Source organism: Olea europaea, chromosome 9 (assembly GCF_002742605.1).
Source record: "Olea europaea var. sylvestris chromosome 9, O_europaea_v1, whole genome shotgun sequence".
Classification (NCBI taxonomy): Eukaryota; Viridiplantae; Streptophyta; class Magnoliopsida; order Lamiales; family Oleaceae; genus Olea; species Olea europaea.
Window position 1 is genome coordinate 655,298 of NC_036245.1, and position 19,575 is coordinate 674,872.

A 19,575-nucleotide genomic window follows, 5' to 3' on the forward strand; every position below is an offset into this window, starting at 1 on the left:
AAATGAATATCGAAGATAATTAAACGTATATCAAATGTGTGTGTGTGTGTGTTTGTCTTTTTTCTTAAAAAATCAATTATTTTTTTAATGTTTATTATTTTCGCGTAATAATTTTCTCAATATAATTTACATCATTTTTTTAAAAAAAGTGTATGACGTTAAATTTTTTTTTTTTTGATGTAGAATAAATATTTAGAATGATAGAAAGTATGTTTTCATAGAAGATGCCATAAAAGGAAGAGAATAACTATAATTGGGGATTTGGAAGGAAAAATAGCAAATTGTGACCTCGAAAATGATGCACACCTAGCGCAGCTAGTGGTCACGACATGCGCTTCAAAAAGAGCTTTCCAAATTTGGGTCATGGGCGCGATTCAAATAACTGTAGCCAAAGTTATGGCTAAATTACCAAAAATACGTACCAAGAAAAAAAATTGGACACTCCGCACTGTGCGGAGTCACACTTCCCTCAACGTGAAGTGACTATCACTCCGCGCAGCGCAGAGTCTCACTCCGTACTATGCGGAGTGTTGGGGTACTTCGCACTACGCGGAGTCACTCCGCCCAACGCAAAGTGGTTAGTGAAACACGCAACACTCCGCACTTCGCGGAGTATTTCACCAGAGACTCCGCGCTGTGCGAAGTGGTTAGACCAAAACACTCTGCGATGCGTGGAGTGATTTATGAAATGTTTCTAAACTTTAAGAGCGAAGTTAAAATTAATAGCTTGAAGTCTAACTATTTTTCTTTTTTCACGTAAAAAAGTACAAATTTAAAATTATTATTTCTATTAAATAAAAAAAATCTTTAAAAAAACAAAAGATCAATTCAACATAGCCATGTAGCATGCTGAAAAAATCGATCCTAAAATATTTGAATACCTAACATTGCAAGCTCAAGTTTGAATTGGAAAAGGTTTCAAGAGTATAATGTATAAATGTTTTGCATGATTTTTTAACATAACAGTATTCGCTAAATTTCTTATTGGCTAAATTATATATTCTTTATAGCATAAATAAATTCCAAATTTATTTTCATCACATAAAAATTACCTTTTCCAATAGTAGAGTAGGCAGTGAGAACGGTGGCGACATTCGATTTTGGAAGCTTAACAAATGTTTGCTTGTGAAACGAAAATGAAATGGTTGCCAAAATGATAATGGTTAAGTGGTTGAATGTGATAGTTGTCATATAATGAATGTTGGTAGATAGAAGTTGGTATGAGTAAATGTTGATAGTTGAAATATGTAAATACAAATTCAAATTTAATATAGTTTATTGTAATTGATGTAATTAATAATATAGTTATGTATTGGAATTATGTATTCGTAGTTTGTAAAGGATTAGTGTAGTTTTGAAATACAAGGAAGCTGCGAAATTTAATAAATTGTTGAAGTGTTGTTCGCAAAAATATGAAACGTTATACATTAGCAAAAGGTGATAGATTGAAATTAGTTGTTTTTTATTCAATGTTGTATAAATTTAACTATTGAACAAAAAATCGATAAAATTCTGTGCAATCTTTATATACAAAAAGAAAACTACAAAATGTAATAAATTGTTAAAATGCAGTTTGTCAAAAATATAAAGATTGTTATACATTAGCAAAAGATATTAGATTACAATATTTACATTGAACAAAAATATTTTGAAAGCAACTTCCTAACTTTCAAAAGTTGCAAACTGTTCTTCATTAACAATTGACAGTACTTGGCAAGTAGACGACGCAGTCTTGTTTACATTATTACTGTCAACTGATACAAAAGTAATGTAATGATTTTCAACTTTGCAAACTTGGTTCGTCTTCTATTTCATAGCTTTTGTGAGACTTCTTTTTAGCCTGTGAGTCTGGTATAATAATTTCGTCTGCAATTTCAAAGGGAGACCGTTTAACATTTGTTGCAGTTACTTCTTTAGACTTTGGGGAGACTATAAACATCTTCTCTTTGCCTTTTGTACTTTTTTCCTTCAAATTTTCCTACAGTTCACTTGGATTGCTGTTATCAACTGTGATATTTGAAGCATTTGTTGTTGTTAAAGAGTTCAATGCAAAGATAATTTCAAAATGGTATTTTGGAGGGTTTCGTCGTTTGTGTGTGACTTTCAGATAGAATTGTGCTTCATTTTCATTTTCCATTTTCATCACACTGTCGATTTCTACATCTGATTCCTGTAATAGAAGTAACGTTTTAGAATAATAAATGTTAAAGTATTGAAAAAAATAATATTAAACAATGTTAGAATTTTAATTTTACCTTTTGGAAATGGTTCATTACATCATTTGCAGTAACTTCCAATAATTTTTCTGCCGCATCGCCAATACTGGTTGCATCCAACCATCCAGATATGTCTTCGAGATGAACAAAAGCATTCACTCGGTGAATGATTTTTTTGCAAAACATAACATGTATTATGTAGTTTTTAAATGAAGTATTAATATGACGTAAAAATTTAATATATGTTTAATAGTACAAGCTATCTTGAAACTGCTTTTCCATGTTTACATTTGCAGAATCGACATTTATAAATTTGTCCAAAGTCTACGTTGGATGTTTTCTTGCAGTTGTTGCAAGCCATATATCAAAACTTTTGATTTTTGAAAATGATTTTCCAATGTGCTTTGACCTAATAAAATTTTTTCTGGAAAAAAAATATTTAGTTATATTCAACAGATAGTAAATGGAGATAATATCGATTGATAATATTTCAGTATAGAATATGAAAAAAAAATTATGTTACTTGTATATTAAATGAAAATATATTACCGCTAAATACACTCCCAGTAAATCTGCAATTGGCGTGAATTTGTCCTGAGTTGGAGGCGATAGTTTTGGCGGACTTACGACAACAAATTGCTTATTTTCTGTAAGCTTGTCAAATTTTTCTTTGTTAACCTCCATCCTATAAGAAAACAAGCATAAAAATAGTAAAACAAATAATTATTGTATTAATTTTTTTTTACTAATGAAATGTAGTTGTTATTTTGAGCATCAGTTTCTATAGTCTGCAACAACTAATAGATCAGAATTAATGAAGATGGTGCTATTGACTTTGGTTGAAGGGGTAATGCCTGTAGAACAAAAAAAAAAGTAATTAATATATGATTGTAATTTTGTGAATGTTTCAAATGAATAGGTATGCAAGATTATACCATTGAATGAAGACACATTAAGATTAGTAGCCCATATAATTTTGTGCAAAATTTTCAACAATTGTAACACATTCTCGGTCCACGAAACTATCCCATAAGGTTAGCATCACTGTCTGGTATTGTTTGCCCATCAATATAACATCCTAAAGGGTAGCTTGTGTACCAAAACGGGTTTGGATAATTCATTTTTGTTTAATGTCCATAGCTATACCTATAACACCTACAAAAAATAATTATATATATATATATATATATATATATATATATAAAAATAATTTTCTTTATATATATGTCGCATTTAGTTAATTTAAAGACATAAGGTAACTGTGGAATGTGATAATAAAGTGATGTATTAGAAATCTTACTGATGTTGATATTTTTATCCATGTGTTGTTCTAATTCATCAAACAGAGTAAGTTGATACTGTGAGAAGACAAAGTTCAAGTTATTCTTACGTAATTCTTCAATTTTTGTTCTTCTTGTGATCGTCCACACTTTTTCATTGGTTGAGCTTTTAAACTCATTTTTGTTATCTTTCACTGTTGCATTCGAGATGACATATGTTTTTCCCAGGTCCAGCTAATTGTTAAGCGCAATAATATTTGCTTCGTACAGTGTTGCTGTAACTTGATTACCTTGTTTAACTTTAGTGCAGTTGAAAATAGTTATAAAATATACAGGTATAATAAAAGTTTAAAATTATGAAAAAATATTATTACTTATGTACCTGTAAATCCATGAGGACAATATTCTGGTATCTAGTAATCGAATTACGAGCAATCTTAGGCAATTGCTTTCCTATAATGACTACTTTTGTAGACCAATTCATTTCCGAAGTTCCAATCTATGGGATTAGTTTATATGATGTAGTCATCTTTGATATTTGCTAATGAGAACGACAAATAATATGTGAATAAAGTTGGAGTAGAAAGGTATGGTATTTATAAAACATCTAAAGGAGATGTTTAGTAGATATTTTGAATTTTTTAATATACAATTTAGACATAGGAGAAATAAAGGTAAAGCATACTACGTGAGTTATATGTTGGAAGGATAAACTTAAAAGTAATTCTAGCACGTGTTAGTTGAAAAATATCTATTATGATATAAGTTATAATTATACTTATCTATTCATCATTTAATAGAAATTGTACTTGTGTATATTATACAAAAGATCTTCTATTAAATATGTAATTTTGGTATACGTAATTTTTTAAAGTAATAATTATAGTAATGAAATAAAAAAATTGCGAACTTAGTTAAATTTTTTACATAGTTGTTTTGTTTTTGTTTATTTATATTTTATATTTATTAATATAAAAGTTTTAAAGATGAATATTTGTAAATTGTAATTAGATATAATTAAATGTATGAAACATTTTATAAATTTATTTATTTCATTTGAAAAGTACAATTTAAAATTTTATATAAGTAAATATGTAAAAATATAATTGTTATTATCATTTGACATAGAGGTTTTACTTTTGAATTCTTAATTCAGTCATTATTATTCAATTAAAGTAATAGTTAATATAAAAGAAATATATAGAAATAAATATTGTAAGTATTACATTATTATATAGTTGAAATGCATGGGCTTGTGTTCTTTTTAAGGAAATATTAGTATGCTTGATTGTTTTATAAGCTAAAGAATTTGAAGAATTCTTTAAAGTGGTTAATAGAATTATTGTATGTTTTGCTGTTGTGATGGTATAGAAAAATTTGAATAATAGTAAAAATAGTTCTATATATCGTTGTAGTCATTGTACAAGCAGTCCTTCTTAGTACTTTAGAGTATATATATTTTGGAATAGAAAAAAAGACATCAAAATTTGTAAAAAAAATCTTACTATGTCCAAAACATTAATAGATTATTTAGTGTAGTGCTAAGTAAAATGTGGGCAAAGATCATCGTTATCATTATTGAGCCAAAATCTAGAAGGGTATATATTTATGCCCATCCCGAGTCGTTTTCCTGTTTCCTTAACAATTGCTAATATAGGACCTACAAAGATTCACAATAATGAATTACTAATATAGTTGAATAATGAGGCATTCATACTGAAATTTCTTTAAAGAAAAGGATGGCACACTAAGTATATAGGGAATTTGCTTTCTACCTAACTTTGATAATTAGTGGAAAAGATTAGTCAAGCCTGAACCTTGAAAAATTCAGCGTTCTCACATTTGGTTTTGTGCATGCTGGACTACTCAAAATATAATAAAGCATAATTCTCTAAATCCACACACAAAATTCATCATTTTCTTTTCAGAATGAATTAATTTCTCGAAACTCTACAAAACAGAACTTAAAAAAGCCACAATCGTCAGTACTTTTCAACAAAAGAAATCGATGGAGCGATAAAATCAAATGGTAAAAAATCCAAAAATTCATGAAACAGGAGAACATGAGAAGATTTTCAAATATTCTTGAATGGAAAGAGATCAAAGAGGCGTGTGAAAAGTAAAAAACGTACTTTTTGTGGATGGAATTCTTTTAGGAGTTGCCACACTCTCATCTCTTATACTAACAAATTTGAAAAATGCCCTAACCTTTCATTTGACGACGATAATTAGCTTATTGTTTTGAATAGACAAACATTGGTGTATATATTAATATAAGGCAACATCGGGAAGAAATAGTTACCAAGACTGTGTAATCGAAGTCTAATGAGTAGCAGAAATAATTAATTTTAAGCAATTTAAATCATCGTAGTAGGCTGCATAACAGTATGCCTTTTTTATAAGCTCTATTACATTCCGTAGCCAGTGATGTCACCTAATCAATGAGGGAAAAGTAGTAAAACAATAAATACTCAATTAGCGAATATCAATTTAAATTTTAAGCATTTTAAATCAATTTACAAATAAAGCATTTGCTTTCATCATTATCATATAACTTGAGAATTATATAAAAATTTATAACCCATACGGCATCGCATCATCATATAAGAATATTTTAATAATACAAAACCATTGACACTATGTATTGAGTAAATTGTTCACTTTACCTATTCAAAAAAAAAAGTCGTCTTAACAAAAGTGTTGTATTCACCAATAAATACAAATAGTAATATAATTTTAGCATTTATCACGATAAGAGATACGAAGACACGAACAAAAATAGACGAACTATTGGATGGTTAATTGCCAAATTTCTTTTAATGAGCATGATTAAGCTTATGACCAACTTTAGTTTACTATTAATCCTAAGAAATCATCCCAAAATATGCTTGACAATTAAAAATAAATAAGAAAGGACTTCTATGTTTGTAACTTTCACCATTACCCGGAATAAAAAGAAAGGAATGTGATTAAACTTGTTAAGAAGTTCATTAAAATCAATCTTTCTTCATCCTTCATCGTACAAATATAAACTATATTTGATGGATGACATGTTTGCTGGTATAAAAATGGAAATGTACGTCGGCAATCACTTGTTATTGCAGGCAAAAGTTTCCATCCTTAAATAAACAATAAGAAAAAAAAGCATAAAGTGGTTGAAACTGTAGTAAAAACCAATAAAGAAAAGAAAAAAGCAACATAAAAGTGAAGCGTATCAAACGAAAGTCATTTGTATAAATGACGCTAAATGTTTAGTTAACCCTCTTGAATTAAATGCATATTCTAAACCAATTAACAAAAGATGTAAAATCTAGATGTTTAATCTTTACAACTCATATAAAAACAATGAAACTAATGGATAATAATAAACTGTATTGAATTTGAAAACAAAAGTAAACACATACTTATGAAAAGATTGTAGTTTTGTGAATGTATAAATGAAAGAATTTCCTTGTACACCACATTCTTAGTGCATGCGTTGTGTAAATTGTCTGCATTTGATGGTTTAAGTAAAACTTTCAAAGATTTACTTGTTTTTGCTCTCGATAATGCTACATATAGTTGTCCATGGCAAAAAACTAGTTCTGGAAGGTATAAACCAACAAAATCTAAGGTTTGACCTTGTGCTTTATTTATTGTTATTGCAAAGCAAGGTCTAATTGGGAATTGAGTCCTCTTAAATTTAATTGAATTTCGATCATTTTGAAGAGGTACAAAGGGGATCCTTAGTAAGAACACGTATTTTCCACGATATTCACCAGTTGTGATTTCAGCCAAAATTACATTTCTATTAAACTTTCGACAAGGCGTGTCCCATTGCATAAACCTTCAGAAAGATTGATATTTCACAATAATATTACTAGACAATTTACCTTAAGTTTCAATTCATGTGGTGGAATATCATTTGGTGTCAAACTATTCAAAAAATCTTCCTACAAACTCTATTCTGATTTGTCAATTGTTTCATCAAAACTATAGTATGTAAAAATTTCACCAGGAATTTAATCGAGCAAAATTTTGTTAATATAGTCAACACATTCATTTTTAGGAGTAAGAATAACTCTGTTTATCATGTCATGTAAATTATCAACATATACTTCTATATTTGGAAAAACACGATGTATCAATTTTTTAAAGATGTAATTTCATCTTCGAATGGTAAAATTACTCTATTTAGAAGTTGAATGCAATCACAACTGTGTTCTTTTTCTATCCCATCTCCAATTCTAAGTAAGTAATCGCAAAACACAGGATCTAATTTTGCTCTCATATTTTCAACCAAATGTAGCTATAAATATAAAGGTCATAACTCTAAGAAAACTAAGCTAGCTTTCATTATGTCTTCTTTTTTCCCTCTTGGTACTACTGTTAGAACCTGTCGAAAATCTCCTCCAAGAATTATGACTTTCCCACCAAAAGGCAAGTCACAATCAACAACATCTCTAAGCATTTTCTCCACAGCTTCAATAGCACAACGGTTTACCATGGGTGCTTCATCCCAAATTATTAACTTACACATTTTTAACAAAGTTCCTAAAGCCAATTGCTTACTAACAGAATAGCTAACTTCACCAGTTGTTTCTAAAGAAATTTTAAATCTCGAATGAGTTGTTCAACCTCCGAGTAAAAGAGATGCAGATACTTCAGAGACGCTGTTGCTAAAGCAATTAAATTTTGAGATCTTACGCCAGCTAGAAGTGCTTTGTATAAAAAAGTCTTCCATCTTCCCCTCCCCCCCCAACCATCAATGAAGAGAACACCACTTGATTCAGTTTTTACTTTTTCCATTATCTTATCGTATGCAATTTGTTGTTTTTATTTAACATTGTCGGACAAACAAGGCCTCCTTCAACATCAAAATTCATCGTTTCTTCTACAACCATTCGATTCAATCTCTTAGTCTAATCTATATCTACAGGATATGGCACTATTCCATAGTCATTGATGTCTTTACCTATAGGTTCTAAAATTGAACTAATATCTTCCAAAGCTCGCACTTCAACAATTTCCAAAGATATATTTTGATGTACATAATCGTCAATCATGTAGGCTTTAAATTTATCCCACAATAACTTTGAATGATCAGGATTACAAAGCATAAGCATTGTAGCAAAAAGATGTCTCAAAGAACCAGGCATTTCATATACATTAGCTTTAGATAAACATTCTTCACAATGATTGTCTCCCTTTCAAAAACCATGTGAAAGTGCTACTTCTCGATATGTAGCATAAGTTACCCCATTCAAAGTTTTTAAATCATCAAATGATGCTGGCCCTTTAATGTGATTAAGAAGAATTCGAAGAAAATATCTCTCTCCTTCACTTGGATTCGCGGTGACAATTCATCCTATAACAAGTTGTTGCTTTTTAGGAGTCCAAATTTTCTTATATGAATTCCAGACAAAATGTGTTGGAAAATCTTTATACAACAATGTTTGAGAAAATTTGTTTATTTTATTTATTCGAAAAAATTCTGTTAACATAGTTCTCCTCGTATTTTCATTGTTAACAATACTACATAAATCATCTTTATCGGTGTATCGTACTTGTTGATGATCTTTAATGTGGAGTTGTAAAGAATAAACAGTCGAATAAATTTTTGATAAGTTGAAAGAAAAAAATTCTCCACATAGCTTCATGTGGAGATATCCATCTAGCAGATTGATAAGTAGAAATTTCATCAACTTCCATATTTTCATTTTTGCCATCAAAAAAATTAATGCAATCATGTTCTTTATATATATATTTATACAAATATTTTACAGTTTTAATAGATGAACATACTTCAACGCTAATGTGACAGTCAAATTTTACACTTAAATAAGGATTATATGGAACAATCCATCGATTGTCTAACATGTGGCCTCTAACTTTAATAAAAATACCATTATTACGACGTCTGTACAATGAATATGAATTATCACCAAATATAGTAGTGTTACAGTAATCTCTAGGATATTTATTTTTACAACCAGTATTTTTTAGCATACATACATTCTTTGAATTAAGGTTTCCACATAGACCATGCATATTATGTTTTACAATAACATAATGAAGATAAGAATACTTATTTTCATCAGGAATTTCACAATATACTATTTTGTCAACTTGTTCAGCACATACAATTTTATGGGCACAATTAAAAATCAACAACAAATGCACATGAGGAAGCCCTCTTTTTTCAAATTCAACCACATATATATGAGCAACAACAGGACCTAAGATATTTTCTTTACATAAATCATTTTTTAACTCCTCTAATTTTACTCTAAATATACGTACAATAAAATCTGGTCGATTTTGAACTTCATCATTGTATTTTAGTTCTTGCCTAATTTTAGGTCAATTTGGATTGCATGTTATAGTTAAAAATATATCTGATTTTTCAAAACATTGAACAATAGCCATCACATTTAAGTATCTTCTTAGCATATCTCTAGGATCACATGTAAAAGATTGTGGTAAAACAAATTTCTTTCTAATCTTGTACCCTCTTGTTTCCCCATTTTGAACACTATCCACAATACCTTGATAGAGTTCAACACGAATTTGTTTCTAATTCTTTCGAAAATAATATAACTTGGCAGTTTCAATCTAGACGTACATATCTACAACATACTGTTGAAAAAATCTACCAGTATAAAGTAATACAAACTTACCAGAATGCCTAATATGTAACTTAAATGAATAGTATTCGCAACAAGAAGCTTAAGATCATTTCTTTGTTCCATTAAGCACTGCATGAGAAAAATAGGAAAAAAATTTCATATTCAGTAACAACTGTGACATTGCAAAAATTAAAAATTGTATGAAAAATTATATGAACAATCCTGCAGCCTCTTTTTCAATAATTTCAATTTCAGAATCTATTGAGTTAGGAACTGCAACACAATCGACCAAATTACGAGATTAAACATTTATGCTTTTGCATCTTTGTATGCTTTCATGCCAACCAGATTCTCCTAATGGAAAAATCAAAGGATATTGCAAAGGATCATAACAACCATAATAATAATGAACTCTATGGGAATCATCAGAATAGCCATATATAATAATAACACGAACACGAGTATTTGTATTTTCATCATCATCAACCCATACAGCAGCTACTTGAGACGCCAAAGGAGTATTAAAAACTATCTGATCAATTCTTGGGTCACATCTTATTTGTATAAGATGATTGTGCAAATTCGTCATATCACTTAAACACCTAAAGGATTTACTATATGGATTTACTTTCAAGATTTCAATTAACATAATCATAGTAGATTCAACAAAATTTTCTGAAATTTTCATGCGATTTTCAAGCTCATTTTCCGTATCATAAAAATATAACTGCATATAACAAGGCGTATTGTTTTCTGGCATAAATTTATTTACATAACGATATATTTGTCCTTGAACTCTAAATGTATAAATACCTTTATACGTTTGAAAAAGTTCTTTATCATACTTCACACTAAATAAAGTGAACGCAAAGTAATTTTCGTGACAACCTTTTGAATTCTATACATGTAGGCTCTTTAGAAGTAAATAAATCATATAATTCAGTTGGCGAATCTGGTATAAATAGTTTAACTTTTCCATCAGAGCAACAAAAACTTTTACTTTCCCTATAGAATTTACGTGCACCACAATGTTTACAATAACTGCATGTCGATAATACATATGTTGTGGTTGGTATATTTAACAAATTAACACTTCCTTGTAGTTCAGAAAGATGAAAATTTGTCGATTTTTATTCGAAGTAGAAGGCTCATATTCAAAACATATTATATGTTGATCAACTTGAGTAGCACCTAGATTATGATTTTCAGATACTCTAGGATCACTTACTCTTCTACGATGATCAATGCACACGGTTTGGCTTCAATTCCTCCCGTCTGCCTGTCTTTGACTTTTTTGCTGATGAATGAATGCATTAGATGATACACTTATGCTTTCGTGAACGCTTTCAATGTTACAAAAACCAGGCAATTGATTTGCAGATGGTTTCGAAGAATCCATTGGGATAAGAAAATGCTCGTACCTAGTACTAAACTAACCATAAATACAACATAGTAAAAAACACATTAGATACATGCATTTGAATTAGAAATCACAAATATATATTACACAAAAATTATAATTTATTTATTTTGACGAAATAAATTCTATACACCAATACATCACAATTTTACACATAATCTCAAACTCTCTACATTTGTTCTTCGTTCCCTATAGAAGAAAAATAAACAATCGTCTTACATAGAATAAAAATATAGAAATTCTACCACAACAACAAACGACTGCAAAATTAACAAAAATTGTCAAGCTAAAGTGTGTAGTATATATACATATATAAATATTTAAGTAATGTACATGCATTTCACGTTATATGCACACATGGAAAGAGGACGAAGAATCCATTTGTATAGATCATTTGTTGGGCTTAAATGAAATGAGCCTAAAATTTTAGTTAACAGAAATTGTAAGTTTTCTCCCTTTGATTGTATTTTTTGGAGAAAAATTCATGAAAGGTAATTTGTAAGTAAAAAAATGAGTTGATTTTTCTTATATATATATATATATTTTAAATTTCCCTAATATTCATTTTGCATTTTTTGAGTAATAGTTGAACATATGACTATTTTAATTGAAAAAGTGTTCAGCTAACAAATATAATGCAGTAGTGAAATGCATTTATAAAACCTCGTTTCCTAATAAACTCCCATGCTGTTTTTGAATTAAATGGAATAATTAGGAATCATAATTTGTAAAAAATTGAATTGAAATCTGGATTGAATCATAACTTGTTCCAATTATGAAGGCAGTTTAAGCCATCAAATGTAAAAGCCAAAAAAAAAAAATATCTTCAATATTAAAGGAGAATGAAGTCAAATATCTATGGAGTTTACATTTTTTATGTTTCTTTTTAGTGTTTATTTAATGTTTTCAACGTGGGAATCTTATTTTAAGTTATCAGCATTTCCTACTATTCCTTCTCCTCAATCCATTCTTAGTACCTTGTATCCTTTCTCATTGCCAACTTCTTCCTACTATGAGAGATTTTATCCTTCAAAATGACTACTACATTTTTTGTTGATGAAGAAGATACTTGATACTCAAGGATATCTACTATCATTAAAGTTCTTTTGCACTCTCATAATAGCAAAATATACAACAATTGTGCTAACTAGATTGAATGAATCTTAGGGAATTTCTAGGGTCTTATTATTATTATTATTATTATTATTATTACTACATAAAAGAGTCAATCACTTTGTATTATTATAAGTAAGTATTACTACTTTTACAATTCTATGATTCCATATATTTTATCTAATGTATATTCCTTTTAAGTTTTAGTCATTTAGTTTTCCAAGTTTGTTAAGGGATGCACGCAACATGATAGTACTGAGTTTGATAATCGTGTGTCTAATCTCAGGAAGTTGAAACTATTCCATGAAATCATTGTTGCGTCGATCATATTTGGTAAGAATATCTAAAAAAATGGTAGATTATGGTTGAGCAGCAACGCTTGGGTGTGCCTCAGAGTGATTGGGTTGGAAATGAAAGAGAAAGGCAAGAAGAGGAGGAGTAGGAGAGAGAGGGCTTGAGAGTTTACCTTGGTACTAAAAACTCTAGTGGCCTTAAAGTAAAAAAACGTTGGGTCTATAAATCAAAGATCCTTAAAATGATTTACCCAAAATCCCTAAAAACAAATGAAATCCTAAAACCCCCAAAAATAAAACATTACCTAACAAAAATCGCAGCACTCAAAAAAGGTCTCAGGTTGAAACCTTAACTTCAAGAAAACAGATTTATCAAAAAAAAAAAAAAAAAAAAACCCAAACAACCAAAAAAAAAAAAAAAAAAAAAAAAAAAAAAAAAAAAAAAAAAAAAAAAAAAAACACCAACCAACCAACAACAACAACAACATAAAAAGGAAAGTTAAAAACATAACATCCATACACGCATAAAAACAATTTTTTTTCCATTATATGATCTAAAACAATTAACTATACGTTATATTTTTCAAAAAAATGTTTCAAAATATTCAGCAAAATGAAAATAGACTTTAAGAAAATTGATCTATAAAAACCCTAAAAAGAAAATTCAACTGAGCAAGGTAGCATTAAAACCAAATATGAATTTCTTTTCTTTTGAATTTAAATAACAAAAAATCAAACTTTTTTTTTTATAACTAAAATCAAATCTCATTAAATCAAATAAGCATAAAACCATTCGTTTTCCACCATAGATCTAAAACAAATAAAAATTACATCGAAAACCAAATTAATCACATGAAAACCAGCAGAACAAAAATTCCCAACTTTTTTTTCATAATTTCTAGGAATTTGCGAAAAAGAATTGGGTCAAACAATTCATACCTCGCTCGTCCTCGTTGTCGTTGCAATTATTATATCGTTAACTCTTTTTTTATGGATAATTGTTGGGGAGTTCAATGTTTTTGTTTTGAGTTTTCAATACAGAATGAAACTGGAGAAGTATAAGAGAGATACGAATTGAATTGATAGTCTGCAAAAATGTGCAGGTGGTTTGGAGAATACGAAATGTAAAAGATAATATCTTGCTAAATAGTCAAAAAAGGTGGGCTAAAAAGTTGAAAATAGGAAAAAGCACTGCAAACCAATTTTGCTACAGTGGTGTGAAATCTAAGGATACAAAAATGAATAGTAAACTTAAAGAGACTCTTATAAGAGAAGGTAGGATTAAAGTAGTGACTTAATTGAACTAAATTGAAGTTGGATGATCTCTAGTGCAACTTAATTGAACTAAATTGAAGTTTGATGATCTCTAGTGCAATTTACCCTCAAGAAACACAAATATACAAAAGTCAAGGGTAAATTCGTCATTATATATCAAAATCCACTCCGCTCAATCCCCGATCATCTCGTCTCTGCTCTTCGTCGGCTTGTTCTATCTACGAAATCTCCGACATAGATTTGAGTATTGTCATCGAATAAATCAGTGTGAAAATGTCGGGTAAAGGTGCAAAAGGATTGATTATGGGCAAAACCTCGGCCGCAGGTGGAAGCAAGGACAAGGATAAGAAGAAACCCACCTCTCGATCTTCTCGTGCCGGACTCCAGGTGCACCCCTATCCAAATTCTCCATTCTAAAATTTGCAAGTTCTTGTTATTTGTGTAACTGTTTCGATCTGCTTTTATTTCTTTTGGGTTTCGAAGATGATTTGTATTGCTGGTAAGTTTTTGGGTGTCTGTGAAAGGGTTGTAGGGTCTTAGTTTTGTTTTTTGAAGTTTAATTTGTAGTTATGAGGGAGTATAAGTTTTGGGGTAATTGTGTATTGGTTATATGTATTTGTCGTTTGGTTAGGAAATTGGCGGCTTTTGAGTAAGATTTGTTCTTTAGGCTCGTTCTTATTGATGATGATAATTTTACAAGATATGAGTTTTTATTTCCAATTTACTGCCTGCTTCTGAAAGGAGGTTATGAGGGAAAATTCTCTGCTTTCTTTTTGGATAAGAGAAAAGGACGAAACATGGAGACTAGCGAAAAATCGAATAATTGTCATTGAAATTAAGGAAAACGATACGGTGAAATGGAAGTGATAGAAACGAATATGATTAATCAACAGCACATTGATAAGAATGCAAATCGAAAGCAAATAAACTTTTCCTATCAAGGCTGATAAAAGCAAATAAGCACTTAGCAGATATGAAGCTTTTCAAGTTTATGTTTGTGCTTGTTATTTCTCTCTCTCTCTTTCTCCAAAAGCTTATCAGAGGGAGGGAAATGGGTGTAAATCTAGTAGCTTTTTTGTGGGGCTGTGTTTTAAAATTTTTGTATACGTTGAATTCATTCATACTATTTATCCTTTAAATTATCTTTATCATATTAATACATGTAGCTTCAGTATTGCCTAACATTTTTTTCCTCATTTTTACCCGTGAAGTATTATTCTTGATGACCAGAAGTCTTGAAGTCTTTGTGTTTGAGTTTATAGTTACCCACAGATCAGATCTTGAGTAAACGGGAGGGTGGTCGATTGGAAAAAAACCGAAGAAAAAGAAGCCAAAATATTATGCAGTCCTCCATGCCAAAGCTACCCTTCACTCATCTTTGTTAATTTGTTGGTGAACTAAGGTTAATAGCATATTCGTGTTAGATTTGGGCATAGAAGTTTCTTATGCAGTCCTCCATGCCCCTACCCTTCATTAGAATTCTTTGAGTCAGGGATTTACATCAATCTTCAGTCTTTGCAATTCAAATCTGCATAACGTCCTCCTCCTTGTCTGTAAAAGAGGGGAAAGTAACTGATTGTCACTTCCCCACTGCCCAAAAAAAAAAAAAAACAATAAAGGAAAAGAAACTATTAGACAAAAATCACAAGATTTTAGTTGAAGTAGTTCTTTAAATTCTCGATAAGCTATTATTCTTTGATGGTTGACCGTTTCTACATGTACCTGGTTCTTTGTGAATTATATCATCTCCGTTTCATAATTTTTTGGAACGTACATCCATAAATTCTGCTGCAGTTTCCAGTTGGTAGGATACACCGTCTCTTGAAGGAAAGAACCATGGCAAACGGGAGGGTGGGAGCAACAGCGGCCGTCTACTCTGCAGCAATATTAGAGTATTTAACTGCTGAAGTGTTGGAACTAGCCGGCAATGCGAGTAAGGATCTGAAGGTTAAACGTATTACTCCGAGGCATCTCCAGCTTGCTATTCGAGGTGATGAAGAACTCGATACTCTGATCAAAGGAACCATTGCCGGAGGAGGTGTAATTCCGCACATCCACAAGTCGCTTATTAACAAATCATCCAAGGACTAGTTCTATTTTGGTATGTTTGCCTTTACCAATTGGGCAAGTTCTCTTGGAAGTTTGTGTGACTAAACGATGGATGAAGTGGATGAAGTAGGCTACGCAGTTGATTGTCTTAGATGCATGCCAATTCGACAGAAGATATACTTTTATATGAGATTATTTTCAACATTCGTATGTGGTACATTTCTTTGTGAAATCAGTCTTTTTAGTTAAATACTCGACAATCTGCCCGAGCTTTCAAATTTCGCAGTGTGATGCTGTGTAAATATGTAACTTTGATGAGCTAATATCTCGGATCACTTTATGTAACTTTTGTACAAAGCTTCTACATATTAATGCAATATTAGAAAAGGAAATTGAATAAAATGCCCATTTTCCTGGGTTGCTTCCATCTCGTCCTTCATCGAACTACTTTACCGAACTTATCAAGTCTTATTCTCAAAGTATGATGGGAGTGAGATATATAACTTTAGAAGACTTAAGAAAAAAGGAAAAGAATTGGACACTCTTGAATGGGAACTTTTAATTAAAGAAAGTTGATCTTGAATTTTGGATTGGATGGGACTGAAATATATGAGTATATGGATATACTCTCTTTTACTTCACTAAAAAATATGAACTTAAAACTGTTGGTAATTTTTCGGAAAATTTTTTGCTAAAAAATTCAACTACAAAATCAGCAAAATAAACGAGAATTGATTTATTTGGATGCTAAATTAGCCCAAAAATAACGTTTGAAATTTTTTTTTTTTGTCATTTTTATGGATTGAAGAACGCAAAGAACACGAAAAAAAATAAGGAAAACGAAGACTGAAAAAAAAAAAAAGATATAATTTTTATTTTTGGAGCCTAAGCTCTATGTTACGCCTCGATTATTCGCACCTCGATACCGAAGTGCCATCTCACCATCGAGGCCGAGATCAAATAGACCCTACGCAGCACTATTTACTCCAACCTGAAAACGACCCTCCCGAAGCTTCTCCGAAGTGATATAGCAATTTCTACTACTGATCTGCCGAAGCATCTCACCTCCGAGGTCGAGATCAAGTGGATCCCGGTTAGAAGATCCGTCGCCAATTTAAGATTTGTCCTGCACCTAAGGCTTAAATTGATTTGACGTCTCCATGAGGCTATTTGATGGGACTTATCAACTTTATGTCAATTCAACTCGGGGAAAACAAACTGTCCGCCCACTCTACAAGCACGGCTGATTGACGCCTATGAGCAGACGCTTCATACCGTCAGATGTACACATGCGTTCCACATCCAGCGGTTCATACCACCTATAAATACCCAAGGTTTGGCAAGAGGCAAAGGTAATGAAACTCTCAATACATAGCATTCCATAACAAGTTTATATATTCTCCTCACCCTTTATTGATTGATTTGTGTAGCCACTGGGCACTGTTCCAACCACCCAGATCTGACTTGACCGTCGGAGTGTATATGGCCGCCGCCACCCCCATCGGTTCCGGCCGTGTGCGCCTGACCGTTTGTTCATTTCGCAGGGAGGAATACGTGGAGTAGCTATAAGTTGGCCACGTGGAGGAGCCATTTTTGGAGGTCAACAGATTGGCGCCGTCTGTGGGAAGCTCACTCCCCATTTGAAGTTTTGCATTCCCCATCGGAGAAGACACCAGAAAACCGGCGACTGACCCTGAAAAAGGGGGCATTCTCAAAAAAGAACAAAGTCGAATTACAATCCAAGTTCTTACTACCCTTGAAGAAAAGAGGTAGGATGAGCTATAGCCGTGAAGACAATCCCATGAGAGAGGCCTCTGAAGAAGAGGTACTCCATAACAATGTTACTCATCAGAGACCGCATCACCGGCGTCGACGGGGCGAAAGAACAGCCATACTCACTGAAGGAATGACCCAGATAGCTGCGGGTATGAGAGACATAGCAGCTCAGAATATGGCGATACGGGAACTTCTCATGCAAGCCCAGGGACACCAGAGGCCCCAAGGATCTTATCCGGTACAGGAAATCCCTTTGTCTCACTCTCGAGGCCACATGAGCCGGCACACAGAACGTCCTCTAGAAAGAGAGGGGAACACCGAAGCGACATCTTATGCGCAGGAGAGTCACCCATCAGAACCACTTTTGGAGGACAACTTTCCTCAAGAACACGACGACCAGAGGTCAGTGAGCGTCTTCGATCGGATAGGGAACGATCCTAGCAATAGGGTCCGCCCGGCAAGAGGGTCGGTCCGGTCAGACCGCGAAGAAGAGCATGTTCCCCCTCCTCCTAGAAATAGGAAAGAGAGGAGAAACTTAGTCGATTGAGGGAGCTGGGGGGAAGCGCCTCCTCCACCCCAAGACATCCAAGATGATGAAGGATCAAAGGGGCCCTGTCGATCTTATGAGATTGACGACGATGACGATAACCTCCCTTTCTCAAGGGAAATTCGAAGCTTCCCAATGCCAACTAACTTCATGCCCCCTAAGATCCCCAAGTATGAGGGAAAAGGGGATCCGGAGAAGCACCTCACAAAGTATATGACACAAATGAGTCTTAAGGGAGCCTCACCTGCTCTAAAGTGCAGAGCCTTCCATTTAACGCTAGGCGGAGCCGCCGAGGTGTGGTACAGCAGGCTTCCTCCCCTAAGCATCAGAAGTTGGCCAGACTTGAAGAAAGTATTTTTGAACCAGTACCTCTCACGCAGGGAAGGAGAGGCGTCAATTCAACGCCTGCAAGACATAAGGTAGGCCCCTGGAGAGACGCTGAAAAGCTATCTCGCCAGGTTTACAGACGAAATTACTTACTGCCAGCAGGTCACTGACAGGGAAGCCCTTTCAGCCCTGAAAGGTGGTCTCAACATGAACACTTTGTTTTGGAGGGACGTGCGCAGCAAAAATCCCTCCACATATGACGAGCTGGTGGAGATGATGAGAGTGGAAATTGTTAGTGAAGAAATGATTGATCATCGCAACCGTGCCGCGCAGGGACTCCCTTCCCCACAGAGGCAGATAGGTCGAGGCCCCGCAGCGCACCTTGTTACTCAGCAATGGACCCAAGCAGGGCATACCACAGCTCCCACATCCGGACAGGCCCTAGCTTCCGCCACATTGAACGCAGTGCCGGTGTTGGCATATGATAACGCACCCACTGAGGTAGGACCATCTGGAAGAATTGACAACAACAATAAGAAGAAAAAGAGGCCAAACAGGCCCTTGGCAGGAGCAAGATTTTGTACCTTTCATCAATTATACTGACATGACACCAGCGAGTGTCGTGATGCCAATCGGCGCCCCGATCGAAGCAACCCCCACACTTCCAGCAG

The 19,575-nt window shown here is 32.7% G+C and overlaps 2 protein-coding genes and 1 long non-coding RNA gene across 4 annotated transcripts; 1 reads left to right on the forward strand and 2 right to left on the reverse strand.

The window, feature by feature from the left end:
- Nucleotides 1-5,904: 5,904 nt before the first annotated feature.
- LOC111400092 lies at nucleotides 5,905-7,982 on the reverse strand. Its single transcript, XM_023027541.1, has 3 exons — nucleotides 7,807-7,982; nucleotides 6,901-7,322; nucleotides 5,905-5,930 (listed from the first exon to the last, which is right to left on the reverse strand). Exons 1-3 carry the CDS (start codon nucleotides 7,980-7,982, stop codon nucleotides 5,905-5,907), a joined length of 624 nt encoding a protein of 207 aa, XP_022883309.1.
- A 2,062-nt stretch (nucleotides 7,983-10,044) lies between these two features.
- On the reverse strand, nucleotides 10,045-14,212 carry LOC111399337. Of its 2 annotated transcripts, none has more exons than XR_002703640.1 (3): nucleotides 13,870-14,212; nucleotides 11,333-11,536; nucleotides 10,045-10,233 (listed from the first exon to the last, which is right to left on the reverse strand). It is a non-coding gene; the product is annotated as an uncharacterized LOC111399337 (long non-coding RNA). The 2 variants fall into 2 exon arrangements; XR_002703641.1 differs by having other exon boundaries at nucleotides 11,333-11,531; nucleotides 13,870-14,211.
- Nucleotides 14,213-14,350: 138 nt separating this feature from the next.
- On the forward strand, nucleotides 14,351-16,656 carry LOC111399336 (probable histone H2A variant 3). The gene is made up of 2 exons (XM_023026591.1): nucleotides 14,351-14,592; nucleotides 16,000-16,656. Exons 1-2 carry the CDS (start codon nucleotides 14,479-14,481, stop codon nucleotides 16,294-16,296), a joined length of 411 nt encoding a protein of 136 aa, XP_022882359.1. The 5' UTR covers nucleotides 14,351-14,478; the 3' UTR covers nucleotides 16,297-16,656.
- Nucleotides 16,657-19,575: the final 2,919 nt, after the last annotated feature.